We start from the raw sequence: 21,439 nt of genomic DNA, 5'->3' as shown, positions 1-21,439 counted from the left end.
CTCAGCCTTATGGACAGATAATACTCCCTACAACTGTACAACAACTAACCCTTATGTAACAGATAATACTCCCTATAACTGTACAAGAACTCACCCTTATTAAAAAGATAATACTCCCTACAATTGTATAAGAACTCAGCCTTATGGACAGATAATACTCCCTACAACTGTACAACAACTCACTCTTATGTAACAGATAATACTCCCTACAACTGTACAAGAACTTACTCTTATGGAACAGATAACACTCCCTACAACTGTACAACAACTCACCCTTGTGGAACAGATAATACTCCCTACAACTGTACAACAACTCACCCTAAAGTAACAGATAATATTCCCCACAACTGTACAAGAACTCACTCTTATGGAACAGATAATACTCCCTACAACCGTACAACATCTCACCCTCATGTAACAGATAATACTCTCCACAACAACTCACCCTTATGGAACAGATAATACTCCCTACAACTATCCAAGAACTTAATTACGAGTCTTATGCTAATTAATTACCGCAGAATTAATTAGCCCCTATAGCAAGAATTTTATTTTTTTTTCTGAAGGAGTATAGGAAAAATTATTAAAAAAGGATTATTATTATTTTTTTTTTAAATTATTAAAAAAGGATTTTATTTTTATTTTTTTTTCTGGAATCGAGTGGGCAGTTACTGTTGAGCTCCAAAAGGATATAGTCTGGTTTTATTCCTGGTTTAGTCCAAATATGATCTTGGTCCAATCTGTATAGTCCTGATTTAGTGTTGGTTTTATCCAAATTTAGACTATTCTTCATCCAGGTCCAGTCCAAGAAAAGTCCAAGAATAGTCCAGTCCTGATCTAGTCCAGGTCTAGTCCTGGTCGAGTCCTGGTAAATGAGAGTAAATGGCAGCGTTCTCAGAGGATCTGTTGGTGACCTTTAGTAAAGATCATGTGTCTGTGATATGGGACTTTTATCATGGATTTCAATTAAGGCTTCAGTGAAAATACATCCTGGCCTACAGAAAGCTCAGGATCGCTCACGTCATTACATCTATGCGGCACATCTGAAAAAAATCATCAGGGCACGCCAATAGCTTTAATTAATTTTAGCTGGATTAATGTATTAGATCTCCATTATTATTCCTACAATATTATCTGTTCCACTTCCCACACTTCTTTTGGCAAGTGAAGCCCTATTGCAGGAGGGCTTGTACACATGAAATTGTAATTTTAATGGAAGTAATTAGCAAATCGCAAAGGGTGCATTTTTAGTACCACTGTTTTCCTCCACAAACAACAAAAAACCCAAGTATACAACATAACAAACATTGTCAGAAGTGAGGATTTGCACTACTAGAGGGGAGCTAACTGAACTATATTGAAAATAACGTTTAATTTCATTTATGTATTTGATTTAGGACAGTGCGTATTATACAGTGTGTCAGACAGTAACTTCAGGATAACTACGCAGAAGCCCAATTTCATCCATTGTCCTCAGTAAACTCAGTAAACAATAATTAGACAACAATTAACACAAAAAATATCTAGTCAAAACAAGCAGATATGAATGCACGATCATGTACGGACAGTCTGCTGGATTGTGTCTCATCAGGAGCTCTTTCTCTCCTTCAGTGTAATGGACTTTATGGATTCCACCTTTTTGAAAACAGAGAAAAGGTTAAATGCAGAGAGCAGCGCTGCATGAAAAGACCTGAACCTGAAAGAGTCTGATTAGGCTGGTGATTGAGCTGAACAACGGCGGCTACAGCTACGACAGGGCACGATGGATCAATGCAGCTCCCTGCTACGATCTGAGGAAATAGTGGAGATAGTGGAGGTGTTGTACCACATTTTTACTGTCTTAAAAACTTGAAAAAGAGAACTAGCGCATTTAATCTGTTTGCTGATGGCTGAACTTATTCCTCACTTTCTCTATACATTCCTAGCATCCAATTATTCAATGAGTTTATAACCTAGGCTGTATATATAAATGGACAAAGCTAAATCTCCTAACAGTCACGTTCCAAATAGGAAGTGAACACGGGAGTGCTTCTGGCTTTTTCGACTCTGGCTCCAACTGACTTTATATTGAAAAACTGACACCCTTCTCTCTTAAAACGGTTGTTTTTATTTGACTATTTTCCCCGCAAATAAATACCTATTCCTAATATGAAAATCCACTCCAAATTCGCTCCTATAACTGCTTACACCATGAGCTTCATTTGAATGGAACTGAACGCTACGGGAGACGCCACACTCCCTTTGTCCACTTCTTTTCTTTATACTGTCCAGTATTTCCCGCAGCGCTTTATACCTTACCTTCTGAACCACATGAATCCTCGCAGAACTACGGTCATCACGCCCCGGCCCTGATTTTGCCTTTTGCCGGCACAGTATCTCCGTCATCACCCCACAAACCAATTTAGATAGCAGTTTTGCCATTATAGTGCTAACAATAACAGTGCCTCTAAAACTACTTTATTTGATGCAAACAGCACAGGTCTCATTTTTAATATAGTGGTGGTAGCTGATATCCTGATTCATCAGCCAGTTTCACTTTGTGGAAACCATGTGTCCTCTCAGCATTAGAAATTGTTCACTCGACAGTAGGCGGGTATTTTTTTAATTTATATTTATATATTTATAATTTTCCCCTTGATAAAATTCACCAAAAATGTCTTTGTTCCGGCTTTAAATCCTCGATCTCGGGAATTATTACCAGCACAGAATGTCTGTCTTCGTCTACATCCATCTCGACTGCTTTGTTTACTGTTGCGCTGTACCACAAAAGGGACCCAGACAGTCCCGACGAGTTTGACGTCATGGCTTCACAGCTCTTCGCTGATTGGCCAGTGCGCGGTCTACAACTTCTGGGGTTCTTGCAAATCGTGTAGTGTATTCTGATTCCTTACCTAGTCACTGGAGAGAAGTTAAATTGAGCGGAGGCACTAGGTGGCCCCAGCCTACTAGATAGCTGAAGTCACAGTAGGTAATAGTGGATGTGGTTAAAAGGTAGTAGTTAACTAGTAGGATAAGCAGAAATATATTCATATTATTGTAATAGTAGCAGTGGGCCTATAGATACTTTGCAGTAACATCATGCTGGAGGTGTTTTACATGTCTCTCTATGGTGGAATGTTCTGCAGGTATCATGGAGACACAATGCACACTTTAGCAAACACTGTTAAAAAAATGTTTTAAGATGGTCTGAAAACTCAAGAAAAAATATAAAATGTATTTAAACAACACATTTTCAGGAACCTGTGATCAATACGAGTCCTGTTTAGGTGTTTTATTTTTTTAACAAAAAGGTGGGAACAATATGTTATCTGAGAGATATTTGTTTAACAGCACAAAACAGCTCTGCTCACCTACTGCAGTTTGAACCAAACCATCTCCTTTCTGGCCAGAATGTGTTAAAATACAGCTCAGAAAGAGTGTGCCTACAGTTAGCATCTCACCCCCAGGTAATGCTGAGTATTACAGAAGATCAGTAGTAGTGGCATAAATATGAAAGTCGACTACAAACCACAGTTAGCTGGGATTCAATTTCTAGTTTTTCTCCCCTCGGCTTAAACGTAATTATTTTGTGGTAGAAAAGGCTTCAAACATAGTTATCTAATATTAATGTTTTTAATTTAATTTAACAGTTTTAAGGTTTTAGTTTGAGGAGCTAGAATTTATACAGTGTTAGGGGAGGAGTTATAGCCTGAAACTTGCCTTGGTTTTGTTAATTTGGTACACTAGCTTTGCAATGACCAAGGTTTGAGGAGGCTCTTAAAGACAAGAGGTTGTATTTTAATCCATCATTACAAGTATTTTATTCATCAACAAAAATTGACTTGTTCACCCTTCTCAGATCATTGTTCTCAACGATTCAAATCAGCACCTCACTGTCTTCAAATTAGTGGTGTGCAGTTTTTAAATGGAGGCAGACGAATGAGGGATTACATCTACATTTAAAGGCACTGCTTTGTCTGGAATTTTTCACAGTATGGTATTAAACCTTTCTATCTTCATGGAGAGCAAACCAAACCAAGTTAAAAGTCAGACCTGTGGAGAGGTAAGTCACAATTTTCTAGGTATTTTTGAGTTATATAACGACCTGTAATTTAATAAATGTAAAGTAGAGCTCTTTAATCTCGTATTGTGGAACATTCTAAGCAAAGCGATGGCAAGCAGGTGATGGACCCCCAACCAAAAAGTGTCTAAATTGGAGTACCTCTTCACCTTTAGCTTGGGTTAATCACCCTTTTGAGAAAACACTGGAAAAAACAATTTCTCCCAAGAGACAGAATGTAGCAATTTGATGTGTGGATTTTTGTGAACTGAAAGATATTACTGAAGTAGAGGCCGTTTATGGTAGTGTTACGTCAATTTGGTGTGTCCTTAACAAAAATAGACCCCTGAAGTACCCTTGTGTGAAACATGGGGTACAGTCAGAGCTTGTTCCTGGTTTAAAAATATTATAGACTGATTAAAAAAAGTGAACAGCATGGACTTTGGCCCTTTGCTCCATTTCAGTGCAGCCTACATGAAGAATTAACTGTGATTAAGCACTGTTATTAAGGCTTGTTAGGACATTTTAAAGGGAAAGGGTTGCATGTTTACAGTTTTGTTAGCCTCCACAAAATATCTCTATAAATACTGTATTGTGTGATTTGAATATTGCTGTTTAATTTATTTACTTTTTCATTGATATTATTTTTGATTTTTCGTTTGTTTTTTGTCTAATTTTCCTCCTTTTTTTGCTGAGATCTCCATGGGTAAATGTTTGTTTGTCTGTCCATAATTGAAAAATATAATAAAAATAATGAAATAATATTAGTAATGTTTTTTTTTTAATCCTGGATCTAGTACAGGTTTCTTGTTTAGTCATAATTTTAATATTATGTAATAGTTTTTGGACGAGGATCAATTTGTTGACAAATATTGATATTTAATGTGTTTTTTCTCTGTCATGTAATCTGTCATTTGTACATCTGGTCATGTGCTTTAGGTCACATGACCCAATGCCCCTATAAAAGAGCTCAGTGGTTGTGTCAGTATATGCCCTGACAAGGACACCATGTGTGTCAAAACGTGTTGGCTTGTCCCTTGTAACCATTAAAGGACTTTTATTCTAACTTGAACAAAGTGCCTCAGACTTTTTGACCACTTTTTACTTTATCACAGTAAGTTTTTATATTACGAGACTAGGTTGGTCATCTTCACTGCCTGTTTACCTTTTGAGCCTTGTCCTTGAGGACCTCCTGTTGTGGACTTTGAACTAAGAAAACCTGAAGCTTACTTATTCTGTGTTTTTATAAATAATGACATTTGTTTAAATGAATAACACATTTTATATAACCTAGTTTCAAGTAACAATTACATTCTACAATTACTACTAATATAGAAAACAATAATGTCATTACAAAGCTTTAGTATTGCATATCAAGGAGTGCTGCTACAAGGACATTTATTGTTCAAGTCCTATTGAATAAAAACATGAATAAGAAATGCATGGCAGCCTAGTTTATATTCAACAGTATTGCTCATTTCTCTTTTATAATAGAAGGCTTTCTTTGTAAATAATGAAAAAAAATGAAATAATAAAATGTTAATTGTGTTTTGCTTGTACTGACTCTCTCCTCCGTAATTGCCTCCATCTGAGTCTCTCCATTTTCTGTTCACTGTGTACTAGAACAACTGTACAGTCATTAACACATGCTGCAGCTGATGTTTAATTCATTGGCAAATCATCTGCATTATTTCTTCCTATTTGGGTTCTTGTTGTTAGCAGTGGTTGGAGACTATATCCCCACAACTAAGAACCTTAAGTGTGAACTCATTAGATAGCTGCAGGGGACTGTATTCATTCAATATTTAAAGTGGAACTTTCCTGGTGAGGACTGCATCACCTGCTTGCTTGGTTTGGAATGTAGGACTGGGCAAAACATTAAAATAGATTAATAAATAGATTAATTGATTTTAAGTTCAAAAGGACAGAACTGAAACAATTATATATCTTTTTTGTGACAATTTTCTGTAGTTTGCAGAACATTTTTAGTGGCGAGGGGACAAAAATCTGAAAATCTAATTTATTTATTTACTAAGTTTTATTTGTAGGCAACATTGCCCAGTCCTATTGGAATGTATGTTCCACAGTACAGCATTAGATCTATCTTTCATTTATTTATTCAGCTACATGTGTTTTATTTCAGTAATATTCTGAAATGTAATATTTTTTTCTAGAAACATTGTGAAGAGTCAGTTCTCCACCTGCTCTAATTGCTGAGCTAGGACAGTCAAATAGGTTTGGTCACTTACAGGTGCACTGTTTAAACTTTCAGGTGAGGGGCCTGCCACCTGCTTTTCTCTGGGACACATTTTGACTGGAATGTTCCATAATATGGCATTAAACTTCTATACATAGCATTTATTCAAACATATATATTTTACTGCATGCAATACCTTGCATTCTTACAGCGATCACTTCCCCACAGATCTGACCTCTAACTTGGTCTCTTTTGCTTGTCTCCATTAAGAAAGATAAGTTTAAAGGTGCATTGTGTAACTTTTCTGGTGGAGGATCTGTCCACCTGGAGATATTATTGCTTTGTCTGGAAGGTTTCACAGTATGGTATTAAACCTTTCTATCTTCATCGTGATCAAACCAGTTACCGGTCCGATCTGTGGAAAAGTGACCCTGCTCACAAGCGGAATGCATGTGTTTCTAGGTATTTTTGAGCTATAAAACCACCTGTAAGTGAATAAATGCAAAGTAGAGCTGTTTAATGTCATAAAATTCCAGAGAGAGCAGTGATATATTCTTTGAAACAAGCAGGTGACGGACTCCCAACCAAATAAATGTCATAGTGCACCTTTAATGTCAAACTGTGGACAAAAACAAAAACATCTTAACAGCACACCCTGCACCAGAAAGGTTAGACAGTGCACCTTTAATATAATAAAAAAGAGCCTAAAAGTGTTTTATCAGACACATTCTTCTTTTCTTCTGAAGCTGGTTTAACAGTATTTCTGTGTTGTGGGTCCATTTTTCTGGGCTCTAATCCTGAACACAGCAGTGGTAAATCCTCCAAAGGTCAGACAAGCCTGACCTCCAGCACAGTGTCACTGAACCAGCGTTAAGCCAAGAAAATATAAGGGCACATTGTAACTTACACTAAATGGAAAAGGCTTAAAGAAGGATACATAGGAGGCTTAAGTAGATCATTAAATAGGAACTTCAAATGTTAGACACAGAACTAATGCTTGGAATTATACTAAATGGTCTGAATGGTCTCATATATATATATATATATATATATATATATATATATATATATATATATATATATAGCCAGCAACCACCATGTCCTAACCAGGCCTAACCCTGTTAAGCTTCTGAGATCTGACAAGATCAGGCCTTGACTATTTAGAAAATTCTCTGCAAAGAATAAAATATCTTCATATAATATACTGTATATCTTTTATAGAAAAATCAAGAAATGCACAGGATTCTTGAATTTTAGTTATAGTTTATCCATCAAGATTTCAGTCTCTCAAATACTAGTTATTTATTCTAAAAGAACTCTATTTTTCAAACAAAAATTTTAAATCTAATCAGAAGGGCAATACTAAGAAATCGCAATTTGACTTGTTTCCAAAATTGTACAGCCCTAATTCTAAAAGCTCAACTATATCTGAAACTGCACCTGAGGTCAGTATGACAAATTATATTGTTTTTATGTTTTATGATCTTTGCAATTAGTTAAAAAATGGTCATTGTAATTGTCTTTGTTATAACATCACATCTTGCCTGCATCAATGTTCATTTTCTTTTCCTCTTTGGCTTCCCATCATATCTATTTTACTGTGTTATTAGAAAATTACAACTTTTTATCACACATGTAAGCTGTAAAAAGGCATTATTTCCATTACATGATCTGAAACCATCTGGATTCCTCTGCCAATACTGGGCAGTAAAAGACACAGTTGTAAAATAAAATGGGCATCTTCTGGATAAGATGTAAAACAAAACAAAACTGTATTTTCCGATCAACTCTTTAATCAAAAGCACTGTACCTGATTTATTTCCCATGTATTTGAGCAAAATTTGTCTTGTCCCAGTACAGGTCCGAATACTGTATGTCAGCTGCGTGCTGTCTGCTTTGAAATATAAAGGGTTTCATTGTCCAGTAATCAAGAAGTGTCCATTAGCATACTAGTTGTTGTTAGCTTTTCCAGCTAAATCTAGAGGGCACCCTGGTCTCTGAGAGTTGTGAAAAATGCTTATCAACTAATCACAGTGAATAATTATGATCTTCAGAATGTAATTTAAGTGAGGAATCATTTTGGAACACTGTAAACTGTTTAACATTAACAGTAAAAATGTAGTAAATCTAATCAATAAATGTGTTCAAACTCCATATTTTCTTCAGTGTAAAGCCATGACTGTACGGTAATCTGCAGCCCCACACAGGGGTGCCCTTCAGCCCTAAGCTTATTTACTTTGCGTGAGCATTTCCTATTGATTCTGGGATTAAAAATTCTGAATTTATGATAAGGGAAAGTGTGCGCTGACAGAACCAGGAACGGAAATCTCAAGAGTCTTACCAACAAACAATAAGAGAGATTTGTGAGTGTGTATACAGAGCCACAGCTGTATCCGTGTGGTTGACTCACAGCAGGATAAGCTCTTCACTATAGCAGCGTCATTGTGTACAGTGCTGTCTGTGGCATGGGAGATTATAAGAATAAATGTGGTTTCTGCTTTCACTATAGGAGTACAGCAAAGCAATGTGGTATAGTGTAACAGGAAAATATATATAGACATACATGTGTAGAATACTATACTATACTATACTATGCAGGGGGGAGACAGTAGCTCAGACTGTCCTCTCATCTCAAGGTTAGCCGTTCAAATCCTGCTCTCGACATAAACATCATCGGGAGGCTGTTGGATCCACTCATCCACAGGTTGGTGGTGAACAGTGGTCCAGTTCCCACATCCTGGCATTGTGTCCTTGGGCAAGGCACCCACACTGGTGTATGAATGTATGTGTGAAAGGGTGAGTGGTTCCGTGGATGTTGGAAAAGCGCTATATAAAAATGTGACCATGACCATTTACATTTATAAGTATAAGTATATGGGTTATAAAGCATAAGTAAAAAACTATAAACAGTATGCAGTAAATGTGAGTAAAACATGTTTCAGGCCCCTACTTATATGTACTCTTTTGAGGATTTTTCTCCGGGCTGTCATATTTATTTAGTTTTACACTGTTAAAGAAAACCTAATGTTTGGGTCTGCCAGTTATATGTTGTGTGGATCATTATGTTATCATTAAAATCGTAATATTCATCTAAAACGACTTAATAAAACGTCATCAAAGAGCCATGCTGTTGTCTGCACCTCCGATGGATAGCTGCAGTGTATATATTTTTCTTTTCATTTGTACCAAAATGGCTATGCAATGCTGCCAAATCCTACGTGTATTATGACCAATTAAAAAAATTAAATTGGAAAATGAAGTAAGTACAGAGCAATGGTGTACTCAATGGTATTCTTTTGATGGCGGTGAAAACAAGGTTTTCACCATCATAGGCAAAATTAAAAATAAGCGATTAAAGACTGCTCAGACATGCATGAGTCACTCCAAATACAATTTTGGGTGAGTAAATGTTGAGGGGAACAACAATAACATGGTTAAAAGCTCTAAAAAGTCAATTTTGCATAAGTGCTTTTCTTTAATTGCCAGGTAACAGTGCAATTTTTCATCATTATGAGAGCCAGGGATAGGCTAATGAGGAGGAAGGTGTGTGCATGCGTAGGCTGGGTCAAGACTGAGTGTGAATCTGAATATAAAACAAAACATAAACATATATATTTTTTAATTTACACCCACACATGTCCCGATACCGATACTCTGTTCAAATCCACTGTATTCAAGGGCCTACATTACTAATATAGATCTATGTTATAATGTTGTTTCCTCATTAAATCAAACCTGGAGATGCGTTTTTTTTATTTTAATTTTATTTTATTTATTTATTTCAGACAGGGACAGCACACAATTTTTGCATTTTACCTTAACAGGAGAGATGCATTGTACATCAGGTTGTAGCATCCGTGCTAATTTCCACCTGTAGTCCCTGGACAGGTTCATTGATTGATTGTATTTAACTGACCTTGACTATCAACTGTTCATGGAGACCTGTAGCATGTTTTGGTTTTCAGTCACACATGTTTAACGCAAAAACCCTGCATATTAAGGTGTTTTCTTCTTTCAAACAGAAAACACTCTATTCCACCTTGTGATGTCATGTGGTAATACAGTGTTCTACTGTGTTTTTAAACTCGATACACCTTCATTAGGATCATTTGGATCATTTCAACCCTGGAATTATCAATCTCTACTGAACAAAAGGTATAATATAGTTGTTAACTTGAAAACTACCACTACATGACATCATAAGGTGGAGCAGACCATTTTGAACCTTGGAGACTGACTAATAATGCAGGGTTACTCAAACATGTAAGAATGAAACAAAACACAACTTCAGATATGTTTTTGATGAGATAGCAACATTCTAACATGACTTAAAGCTTACAAGAGTCAATTTTACGTAATATGGGCCCTTTAAGCATCCAAGTAATTAAACACAACACAGAAGCACCATCTGATTCATTGATAAGCCCAGTCAATCCTTTATATATCAGTCCATTCAACTGGTGGCATTTCTCTCATTCTCTTCACCCTCTTTCCCTTTCTTCTCCCTCCATTACAAACAGCAGCTGCAGCAGAGACCAAGCCAAGCCCCTAATGCCCTGAAAGAGGGACAGAAAGGCTGTAAATACCAGCGGCCTCCTGTCTCCACTCTGTAACAGTCTCTGAATACAAGCCAAAAGTCCACAGACACAGGGCGGACAGCCAGAGAGGTGGGCAGTGATCTAAGAGATGTCCATTTTTCCTGGTGAAAAAATATGAAGAACAGAACTAGTGCATTTTCAGCTGTTTGCACTGGTCCAAAGTAGAGCATGGACACAATTACTAAGTCACAAAAGATGCAATCCTGTTTTATTCTGCATAAAAACGGCTAACACTGTAGTTTAGATCTGAATACATGTGTTCTGAAAAGTGATTCTTGTATCAGTTTGTCAGTTTGAGTTTCACTCTTTTTATTAATTATCTTGGAGACGTGTAAAATAAGCTTTAAAAAGAAATGTATTATGTTGATTTTATTGGAAAGCACCATACTTATTATGAAGGGCTCTATAAATAAAGATTGACTGATAAAAACATAGTCCAAAGTTATTCCTCACTTAGTATAATTTCTGTTCTGTTGATTTAACTTTTTTAGTATTGACACCTGCTCAAATGAGTATCTCGTTTTGATACTACTTTTAATATCAATCAGTATCTGGTTTCCGATACTTCTGACAGTGCTAGATGCCTCTATAAGCACTGAAATATAATGAATATAGAATGAGTACAGAATTTTACACAGTCTATGGTTCCACAAAAAGCAATGACACATTAGGTAAGTCAAAACTCAACTCTTTCTAATAGCTGTTGTCTCCTATTGATTTTGCAAGTTTCTAAATGGAGGTTCTGAATAAGACATGTGAATTGATCTGTTTGCCCAAATTAGGAGCTGGCCTTGAGGTGGGCGGGGAAGTCCATTTCTGAATTCACTCTTATATTTGAGACATATTTATAGCTATAATTATCTATGGTTGACAGGCCATATAGAATTCAGCTCATAAATTTGGGTTGATAAAGTGGAACTCTGTATCTTTATTTAACCAGCAAGTCTGTAATTCTTTTACAACAGGGCAATTGAGGTACTGTGAAAAGGTGCTTCACAAAAGGGCTTTAATTAGTCCAATTTTAATCAAAAGTAGATTCAAATTCTTTTAAATACTCAATGATACATTTGGGTCATTTTAATCAAGAGGTTTATCCCTCTGAAAGTAAAGGCATGTGGTCTAGAGCAGAGTTCAGACTTTAGAATATAAATTTTCTCATTCATGAAATTGATGTTGAAAGCATTTTTCGTTTTTTTTGTTTAAAGGTTGTATGGAGGATTTTTTTGTTTTTGTTTCAAATTGTCAGTGATAGCATTATAGAGATGCAGTAGCCTTGTAATTATGATGACCAAAAAAAAAGAGAATAAAAATTCATCAACTCTGGACATGGTGGGGCTAAACATTTGCCAATAAATAACGACACTGCCTCGTTATCTATTAGCTGATAGGCTGTCAATCAAACTCCCTACATTTCTAGTGTAACTGACCTGCCTGCACGCTGCCATTACGTGGTTTACGTACGCCTGTCACGCAGTCCACAGACGCAAGACGCACAAACGCTGTTTACTCCACCAACACAACAGTTCTTAGCGGCTTTTTTGACCTATATCTTCCTCGCAGTTAGCACAAAGTTTGTTGCAATGGCAGACAAGAATCCAGGAGCAGTTAGCCGCAAAAGAAAGTTCATTTTTGAGGTCGCTGAAAGACGAAGACAAGGGGAAAAGCGGCGAAGCCAAACTAATGTGATTCTTGGAGATTCATTCCAGCGATGGCGCGACTGAAGCAGACGCAGGGTCTAAAGACTGACGCACTGGTCGCCAAATTACTTCTGGACAGGAAACTTCTGCTTATTATGAAAACGTACTTTAATTCCAAGAGCTAGACAAACGTTTTTCAGGACACGTATGCGATATCCTATGCCTGAAAACGTAATTTTCAATGCAAAGAAAGAGCCCGCTTGCCGCTGCGTGTTGTAGCTAGTTCATTCGCACTGAATCTCCGCGCACCCTTCTCTGCACCGCTCCTCTCTCCTCTCCCTGCTCCCCGTTCCGCTCTTCTCCCGGCTCCTCACTTCTTCTCCGCGCACCGCTCCCCTCTCCTCTCTCCGCTCCCTGCTCCGCTCTTCCCTCTGCTCCTCACTTCTTCTCCGTGCACGAAATATCCGCGCAGCAACCCCCTCCCCCCACTCCTCACTTCTCCGCCTTGCCTAACCAACACTGTAGTTAGTTGTTTACAAGTCATGTGCAGCGATGAGTACTTGTTTCTAGAAACAAACCTGTTTCTGGCGTAAGGAGGAGGCGGGAGGAGGCGTTTCTACGTAGGAAGCTGTGGGGGAGGGGGGGTGGTTTCACGCATGCGCAACATTTGAAAAACGACAAACAGTCGCTGGATTTCTCGTTCCTTGGAAAATCCTCTATACAACCTTTAAGTGAAATTAGAAACTGAGCAATATGGAGGGAAAATTGTGATGTTTTTTTTTTCATAATAACCCTAACTCATACTGAAATGCTCATTGAAACTGTGTCAAAGCTGTATTTACAAAGTTTTCATGGTCCACTGCAAATGCAGCTATGTACACCATGAGTCCCTCTATAAGCAAAACCACAATGATCCCACTACTGTGCAGTCATAAAAAAGTATACAATTTTGAATTGGCAAAACATGTTTAAAATATGAATTTGTGCTTAATGTTTAAAGTGGTCGATGTCCTGTCCTCTCCTCTTGAACAGTTTGTGAATTTGTTGCTGTTTGAAATAGCAGGGGGTGTCAGAGGAGACAGTGACAGAGTTCCTTCTCAGCAAGAGTGGCTCAGAAGAGGAACTCAGTGACCTGTGATCATCAGGGAAATGGCCACAAACAACACATTTCAAACACACCTGAGAGAGTGACTCTTTTTAATAAACAAACCTGTCAGCAATCTGAGTAACTGAGTACTTTTTAATTCTCTCTGAATCATAGAGATGCAATGCCATGTTTGCCTTATCTTCTGTTTGTTGATAACATCCTTACTCCCAAAGTCTTACAATCATCTTAAGGTTTTTAACATAACACAGCCATTAGGTTTAAGTAAACACCTCATAGTATTCACAGAATGTCCCAACACCATTTGCAATAGTAAAACAGCACTTATTTTGACCCATTCACTTTGACTACCTACAGTGTTATCACAGCAGCAAGTATCACAGCTTTTTCCTTAACAAGGTCAAGAGGGAACATTATGCTTTCCCAGGAAGTAATCAGTGCCAATGTCCCATCATGACCGGTTTTATTACAGGGAACAGATTGGTAACGGAGGCTGTGTTATGAATGGAATAGGCCAATTTCCAATGCAATCACTGAGCTTACACTTTGTTATATGCACAATAGTCATTTTATTGCCATTGCAAGTTCAGCTATTTTCCGGAATAGTGTTAAAAGTAAATAGTGCCAAGTCTGAAAAAGTCTTTCAAAAATGGTGATAATCAAAAACACTTAAAAATACAATCTATTGTAATATTCAACACTAAATGATAGGAGTTTCCTTAATATTGCCACATATTCTTTGTCAGTATCAATACTTACTCAAATTACAACATTTTCAATACTAGTTTTAGTGTTGATCAATATCTTATATCAATATCAATATTTTACGAGAATAGTAGTACTAGTAATAGTAGTAGATATAAATCGAGCCGATATTTGTCCTTTTCAGCTATCACCTCTAAATCTCCAGGTTTTGTCAGCATCAGCAATGAAAAAACATATTGGTATATTTCCTAATAGTAGTCAACAGTATCGTCAATAATATAGCGATGTACTCAGATATAAATGAGCCAAATATATTTTTTTCCCCATTTATTTAAATTTTTTGTCTATCCTCAATGTGAAAACAATCTTACCCACCACATCCACATCCACAAAGAAGTCTTTTTAGCAGCTTAGTCAAATTAGTCTCTATTATTAACAGGCTAATTATTACATTGTAAGGCTTTATATGGACCACAGCAGAAAGGAGAATGCACCTTAATGAGGGGGTATTTTACTTCCATCAGATATTAACTGCTAACACATGACATATTTAGACCACAATGTTACCTTTTCTTACTTTGAAAATGCTATATTTGCCAAAATATATGAATAATTTTTGATGCTTTGATTCACTTCCCCTTCTGAGCACTATCGCAAGACAATCAGAGAGCATACCGCAAATGAAACTACTGCACATCACATAAGGTTTGTCAAGTTGTTGTGTACAGTTTTGAATCATGCTTTTCTATAAGCTATTTATAGAGGATTGTCATGTGGGACCATGGGTGACGTAGGCTTTTGGGCGGAGCATTGCACAGAGTCTTACGGCTAAGGGATGATTTGAATTGGGCCCAGGAGAGATCTTTAAATTACTCAAACATGCATGGATGACATCTAAAACCTCTTTAGGCATGTAGTGATGAAGGAATAATATTATAACATGGCATAAAGCTAAAAAATATATTTTGCATAATGCCCCCTCTTTAATTACATTTCTTTAAAGGTTCTATATCACACAAAGCTTTAAGACACTTTTAAAAACAGATCTGGAGTTGTGTTTTGTTTTATTCACACATGTTTGAGTAACCCTTGATTATTATTAGTCTGTCTACATCTTAAAGCTCAAAATGCTCTGTTCCATCTTGTGATGTCATGAAGTGGTAGTTTTCAAGTTAACAGCTCCTTTTACCTTTAACTCAGTAGAGATTAGCAATCCCAGGTCTGAAATCATCCAAATAATTCTAGTGAAGGAGTGGAGTTTAATGGAGTGGAGTGAAGTATTACCACATTACATCACAAAGTGGAACAGAGTATTTTTTGAGAAAAGAACTGCCTAAATATGCAGGGTTTGTGTGTTAAACATGTGTGACTGAAACAAAACACAACTCCAGGTATGTTTTAAAAGAGGAAACAACATTACTGTATACCATAAATGAGAAAATAGCGTAGTATGGGCCCTTTAATCAATGTAAACACTACATAAACATCAGTGTCTTACCTGTCGTAGTGTCTTGAGCATCTCCGTAGCCTCGTCGTGTTTTCCCTGTTTGGCCAATAGCATCATCTCCTGTATCATCCCAATGCGTCTCTGGTATGGAGGAGGAGGGCTGCCACTTCGGTTCAGCCTGTCCCCAGACTTCAGCATCAGAGAGGCCAGTATGTCACTCCCTCGCTCCTTGGTAGGGGTCCTCTTCCAGCTGTGTTGGGGACTGGGCCCTGCCGAATCTTGTCCTTTGGTTTGCTTGGCCCCCATAGCGCCCCCTTACTGTGAGCTGTGATAACGAGAGGCACCAACGCAGCAAGCACAGTCTATTACAGATACTTTGGTCATGACAAAGTTGGCAGGTGGTGAATCATCATCATAACTGCTTTGAAAACTGCAAGGAAGAAATATCTGGCGTTAAATACCACAAGGCGAGTCTCTTAAAAAAAGGGAGTACGACTACAGCATTTCCAGGGGATGGTGTGAGAGTTCCACAGCAATGGTGTCCTGAAATAGAAGAGAGAAAGTATAAAAGATTACATTCACATCAGAAACGTATGTGGAGTTGTGTTTTGTTTTGTGTTTCCACAGATGTTTAACACACAAATCCTGAATATTTAGGTAAATTCTTCTCTCAAAATCAAAATAATCTGCTCCACCTTGTGATCTGGTAATTATCTGGTAATACAGGAAGTGCTTCATTGTGTTTTTAAACTCCATACATCTTCACTAGTATCTGGACAATTTCAGGCCTGGAATTTTCAATCGCTACTAAACAAAAGGTAAAATGCAGTTGTTAATGTGAAATCTAACACTTTCATGACATCACAAGGTGGAACAGAGCATTGTGAGCATTTGAAGAGGTAGACAGACTAATAATAACTAATAATCAAACATGCGAATGAAACAAAACACAACTCCAGGTATCACAGGTTTTGGTGAGATAACAACATTCTAACATGGCTTAAAGCTTGTAAGAGTCAATTTTGTGTAATATAGGACCTTTAAGTTATCCCCAACTGACTCCTATTTCAAAAAACTGATTACTTGCATTATCATTATCTACTATGTACTCTAATAAAACACCCTGTGAGATCATTATAACCCATACAGGCATAGTAATATTCAGAAAAACACTAAATACACAGATGTGTTTCTGTTTTTGCTGATTTAGTTTCTTACTTATTCCAAAGACATTTCTGAATGCACTCAACCCCCAAAAAACTAGATACACATTTCAACAGGTATCAATACTAAAAATAGACTCATACATTCGCAGAACAGAAGTAAAGCTTTCCTGAGTAGCTGTAGAATTATCTGGAGCTGTATCAGCACAAGTATAAGAGCACAGAGACTAGTACTGTAAACGCCTATGGAACCTATATGGACCACTGAGGGATTACACAGATATAAGACCACATGGGAATAGAAAAGAAAGTACTACCATTGAATGTTAAAAATCGCATTCTATTGTTTAAAGAAAGTGTTTTTGTGAGTGTGAGTCTATTCCTTATCAAAATCAAGTTTGAAAAATATCTGATCTGTGTAACTTCTTTTGCAGATGTCTCATTTGGAGCAGTGTTCATGAGAATATAAATGTACGCACTCATGAGGATGTAACGCCCTCTCCAACTAACCTAATAGCTGGGCAGCACATGGGTCGAGCACTTTTATGCTTTACTACAATAACTAAAGTCCTATATTACAATTAAATTAACTAAAGTCTTATATTACACAAAACTGACTTGTGTTGTGTTTCATTCACACATGTTTGAGTAACGCTACATTATTAACCTGTTAGCATCCCCAAAGCTCAAAATACTCTGATCCACCTTATGATGTCATGAGGCGATAGTTTTCAAGTTAGCAGCTGCTTTTACTTTTAGTTCAATAGAGATCAGAAATTCCAGGGCTGAATTTATCCAAATTCTATTGAAGGTGTATGGAGTTTAAAATCACAGATGAGCATTTCCTGTATTACCACATGATAACACAAAGAAGAACAGACTGTTTTCTGTTTGAGAGAAGAACTCAGCCTAAATATGCAGGATGTGTGTTAAATGTATGAATGAAGAAAAGAAAAAATACAACTCTAAGTTTGTTTGTGATGAGGAAATTACACTATAACACAGATTTAAAAATTGTGTAATATGGGCTGTTTAACTCCAGCTTTTGTCTGCTTTATCCATAATCTAACAGCAAAGATAAGAGGCATAATTTACATGAAAAAGGACCCTATAGTAGAGAATAAACAGTACACCAAAGTTGTTTACTCTCGTTTCCATGGCGAGGGGCACTTATGTGTCCAGTGACAAAATGGAGGAACACTTTGTTGTGATAGTTGACTCTAATTGACGGTTGATGTGGCAACAAACAAGGACAGGCCTTGTTACAAAAACAGGCAGAAACATTTTTTATCAAAACTAATTACACCAATTGAAACACAAATACTGTAATTAGGGGACAATAAAATATAACTATAATTCAGTAACAAGGACATGATGATGGTTCTACTCTGGGTCCACTTTTGTGATGTTTTTGGGTTGAGTGTTTGGGTCCACACATAACATTACATTTGTGATAAAACTGGACTAGAACAGGGTGGAACCAGTACTACACCAGGGCCAAACCAAGCTTACATCAGGACGAAAGTGGGCTCAAACCAGGACCAAAACAAGTGTGAATGTCTCTGAAGAGTTAAATGAGGTCCTTATTTACTTTTGGTTAGCACGAAAAGAGGCACAGGTTAGCCCCCCAATCATTAACATGTTGCAAAGGCCATGAGTAGAAGTAGAAAATCATAGTTGTGTGAGAGATTTTCATGATTTAAATACATTACAGGATGACATTAAAATGGCCAGAAACAAGATTGTGTGTAACATTATTATTGTTGAACTGAAAATGAAGGAAGGAAATTGAAGATTAACTCAATGACTACAAGGAAATTATTAATGATGAACTGTGAAAGTAGGTACACAATGTAAATGTGGTGCAGGGAGTGGGAAATTATAAGTTTTTCTTCTTCCCACTTCCTTCCATGTTAAATTTGTCATTGTATTGTAAATATATAGCAAACCTACTACTACTACTACTGTAAACAAGTATGTGTGTTAGTTTCAGAGTAGTTTCAGTGTAGTTAGCTCTTCCCTACAGTCCACCAGCATTTGGTCCAGCTGACAGAATTGAGTTTTAGTTTGAGTTTGAGTTTTTTCTAGCTTTTTAGTATTGTGATAACAGTAATAGCTGCTGGAAACCATTAATATATTGCTAAAAATATGCATCTCCTTCAGATAAGGCAAACCTCCAGGCAAAAATATGTAATCTCATCTGGAGCAGTTTGCAGCAGAGATACTCTTCCAGGGAGTCCATATGTTACAGATTAGAGCCATTTATTTCAGTAATTTATTTGCTTAGTTCAGTGACTCTAAAACAAAGCAGCTAAGATAATATTTGACTTTCCAAGTACTACCAGATTTAAAAACAGATCTGGAAAGTTATTCTCATTTTAGAACTAAACTGGGTCTAAAATGAGACTAACTATGGAAAAGGTCGGTTAGTGAAAAGAGGTCACACACATTAAAAGGTCTTACATGATGCAAAATTGACTCTTGTGAGCTTTAAGCCATGTTAAAATGCTGTTAACTCCTCAAAAACATTCCTGGAGTTGTGCAGAATGAACAAAAATGTGGCTGTTTGCTGCAGGTGTTCTAATCAGTGGGAGCAGGTAGAGGGTGCTCTATGACCAAATTAAAACACAACAGACTCCAGGCACTCCAAAGATGTAGAAAAAGTAAAAAGTCGCATGAGGAAAAATGTAGTTGAAAGGCCTTTATTTAAATGGCCAAAGCCAACATGTTTTGACCTTAACTGGTCTTCATCAGGGCTTAATTCCTGGAGTTGTTTTGTTTCATTAATTTGAGTAATCCTGCATTATTAATCTACATCTGCAAAGCTCAAAACGCTCTGTTCCACCTTGTGATGTCATGAAGCAGTAGTTCTCAAGTTAACAGCTACCTTTTCTGATTTGTTTAGTGAATATTGGCGATTACAGGGCAGAAATTATCCAAATTATTCTAGTAAAGGTGTGTAGAATTTAGAAACACAGTGGAGCACTTCCTGTATTAGCACATGGTGGAACAGGGTGTTTTCCTAAATGTAGGATTTATGTGTTAAACATGTGTGAATGAAACAAAACACAACCCTAAGTGCGTTTTTGAAAAGGAAACGACATTATAACAAAGATCAGAAAATAGAGTAATACGTTCCCTTTAAAGAGCTTCGTATTTTGATTTTATACAGACAAAAAACTCACCTTATGTCCTCATTTGGCCCCATACTTTGCGCACAGCATCCTCTCTTCATTTTTGTTTACTCAGTGATGGGGCAGGTGCACTGTGGAGGCGGAGCTACGGGGTGCACGGGCGCAGGTGCCAAACATGTCCAGCGCGTTTAGAAGTAACTGGGCCACGTACGGCTACAGATGAAATAGTTGCTGAAATCTCCCGCAATTCGTGGCTCAAGTGGGGAACAGATCCGTGGATAGCGCCCGCAGCATGGTCGTGCACAGCGCAGCCAACTCGGGACAGAGGATGTGATCTTCGGCACAAAATGGCTCACCTATCCCGTAGTCTCCTCCTATCCCGTGTGCAACTTCTGACCGCTTACCTCCAGCAAATCAACCGCATCTTCCGCTTATCCTCTCCCGTTTCATGGCAAATGTCAATAAATCCGCGGAAGAAGCGATTGAGAGCGATGTGGAGACGGCGTGATGCGTTTGCGGCAGGGCATGGCAATGTTTACGTCTACTGTAGGGAGAAAGGGAGAGAGAGATAGGGAGGGAAGACGGTGCAGCTCGCCTCCTTCCAAAGAGCCCCAGTCAAGTCACGTTTTTCCACGCTATACCCAAAAACAATACCGTTCTTCCAAGGGGGTGACCGAGCGCAAACGTGCCAAAAACCGCTCCAAAACAGCGCAGTACAGTGAAGGAGAGTGGAGTAGTCTTGTAGTCTTCCCTACTGACTGGCACTGATGCTGGCTGCTGATGTTGTGTGAATGAGGAGGAGGAAGATGGGGAGGGAGGGGAGCACGCAGAGGGAAAGTTTAAAGGTGCACTACGTAACTTTTACTTGTCTCCATGGGGATGTAATGGCTGCCTTTGCCTGTTGTGTTTCTCAGTATCACAATAAAGTCCTATATTACACAAAGTTGTCTTTTTTTGCACGTTATAATGTTGTTACCTCGTCAAAAGTATAACTGGGGTTGTGTTTTGTTTCATTCACACACATGTTTGAGTAATCCTGCATTATCAGTTGCTCTACGTTTCCAAAACTGTCTGTTCCACCTTGTGATATCATGTAGTGGTACTTTTCAAGTTAACAGCTACCTTTTACATTTTCTTCAGTAGAGATTGGCAATTCTAGGGTTGAAATTATCCAAATGATTCTACTGAAAGTGTATTGAGTTTAAAAACACGGTGGAGCCATTTCTGTACTACCACATGACATCACAAGGTGGAAGAGTATTTTCAGTTTGAGAGAAAAACACTGCACAACACGTGTGAATGAAACAAAACAAAACTCCAGGTATGCATTTGATGAGGAAACATGGCATAGGTCAGAAAATATAATATAGGCCCTTTAAATATTTTGCATTGATTTACCTAGTATATCTGTTTT

At 37.5% G+C, this 21,439-nt stretch overlaps 1 protein-coding gene across 1 annotated transcript in view; it reads right to left on the bottom strand.

Moving 5' to 3' along the window:
- lrrc75a (leucine rich repeat containing 75A) overlaps positions 1-16,034 on the bottom strand; it is a 90,507-nt gene extending 74,473 nt beyond the window's left edge. The window contains exon 1 of the mRNA XM_020924995.2: positions 15,780-16,034. Coding sequence (XP_020780654.1) covers positions 15,780-16,034 — 255 coding nt within the window. The remainder of the gene's footprint in view (positions 1-15,779) is intronic.
- Positions 16,035-21,439: the final 5,405 nt, after the last annotated feature.

The sequence above is a fragment of the Boleophthalmus pectinirostris genome, unplaced genomic scaffold, assembly GCF_026225935.1.
Source record: "Boleophthalmus pectinirostris isolate CB_2022bp ecotype Guang Dong unplaced genomic scaffold, ASM2622593v1 HiC_scaffold_9, whole genome shotgun sequence".
Lineage (NCBI taxonomy): Eukaryota > Metazoa > Chordata > Actinopteri > Gobiiformes > Gobiidae > Boleophthalmus > Boleophthalmus pectinirostris.
Note: the sequence above shows the minus strand (reverse complement) of the source record. Positions and strands in the feature narration are given on the sequence as shown.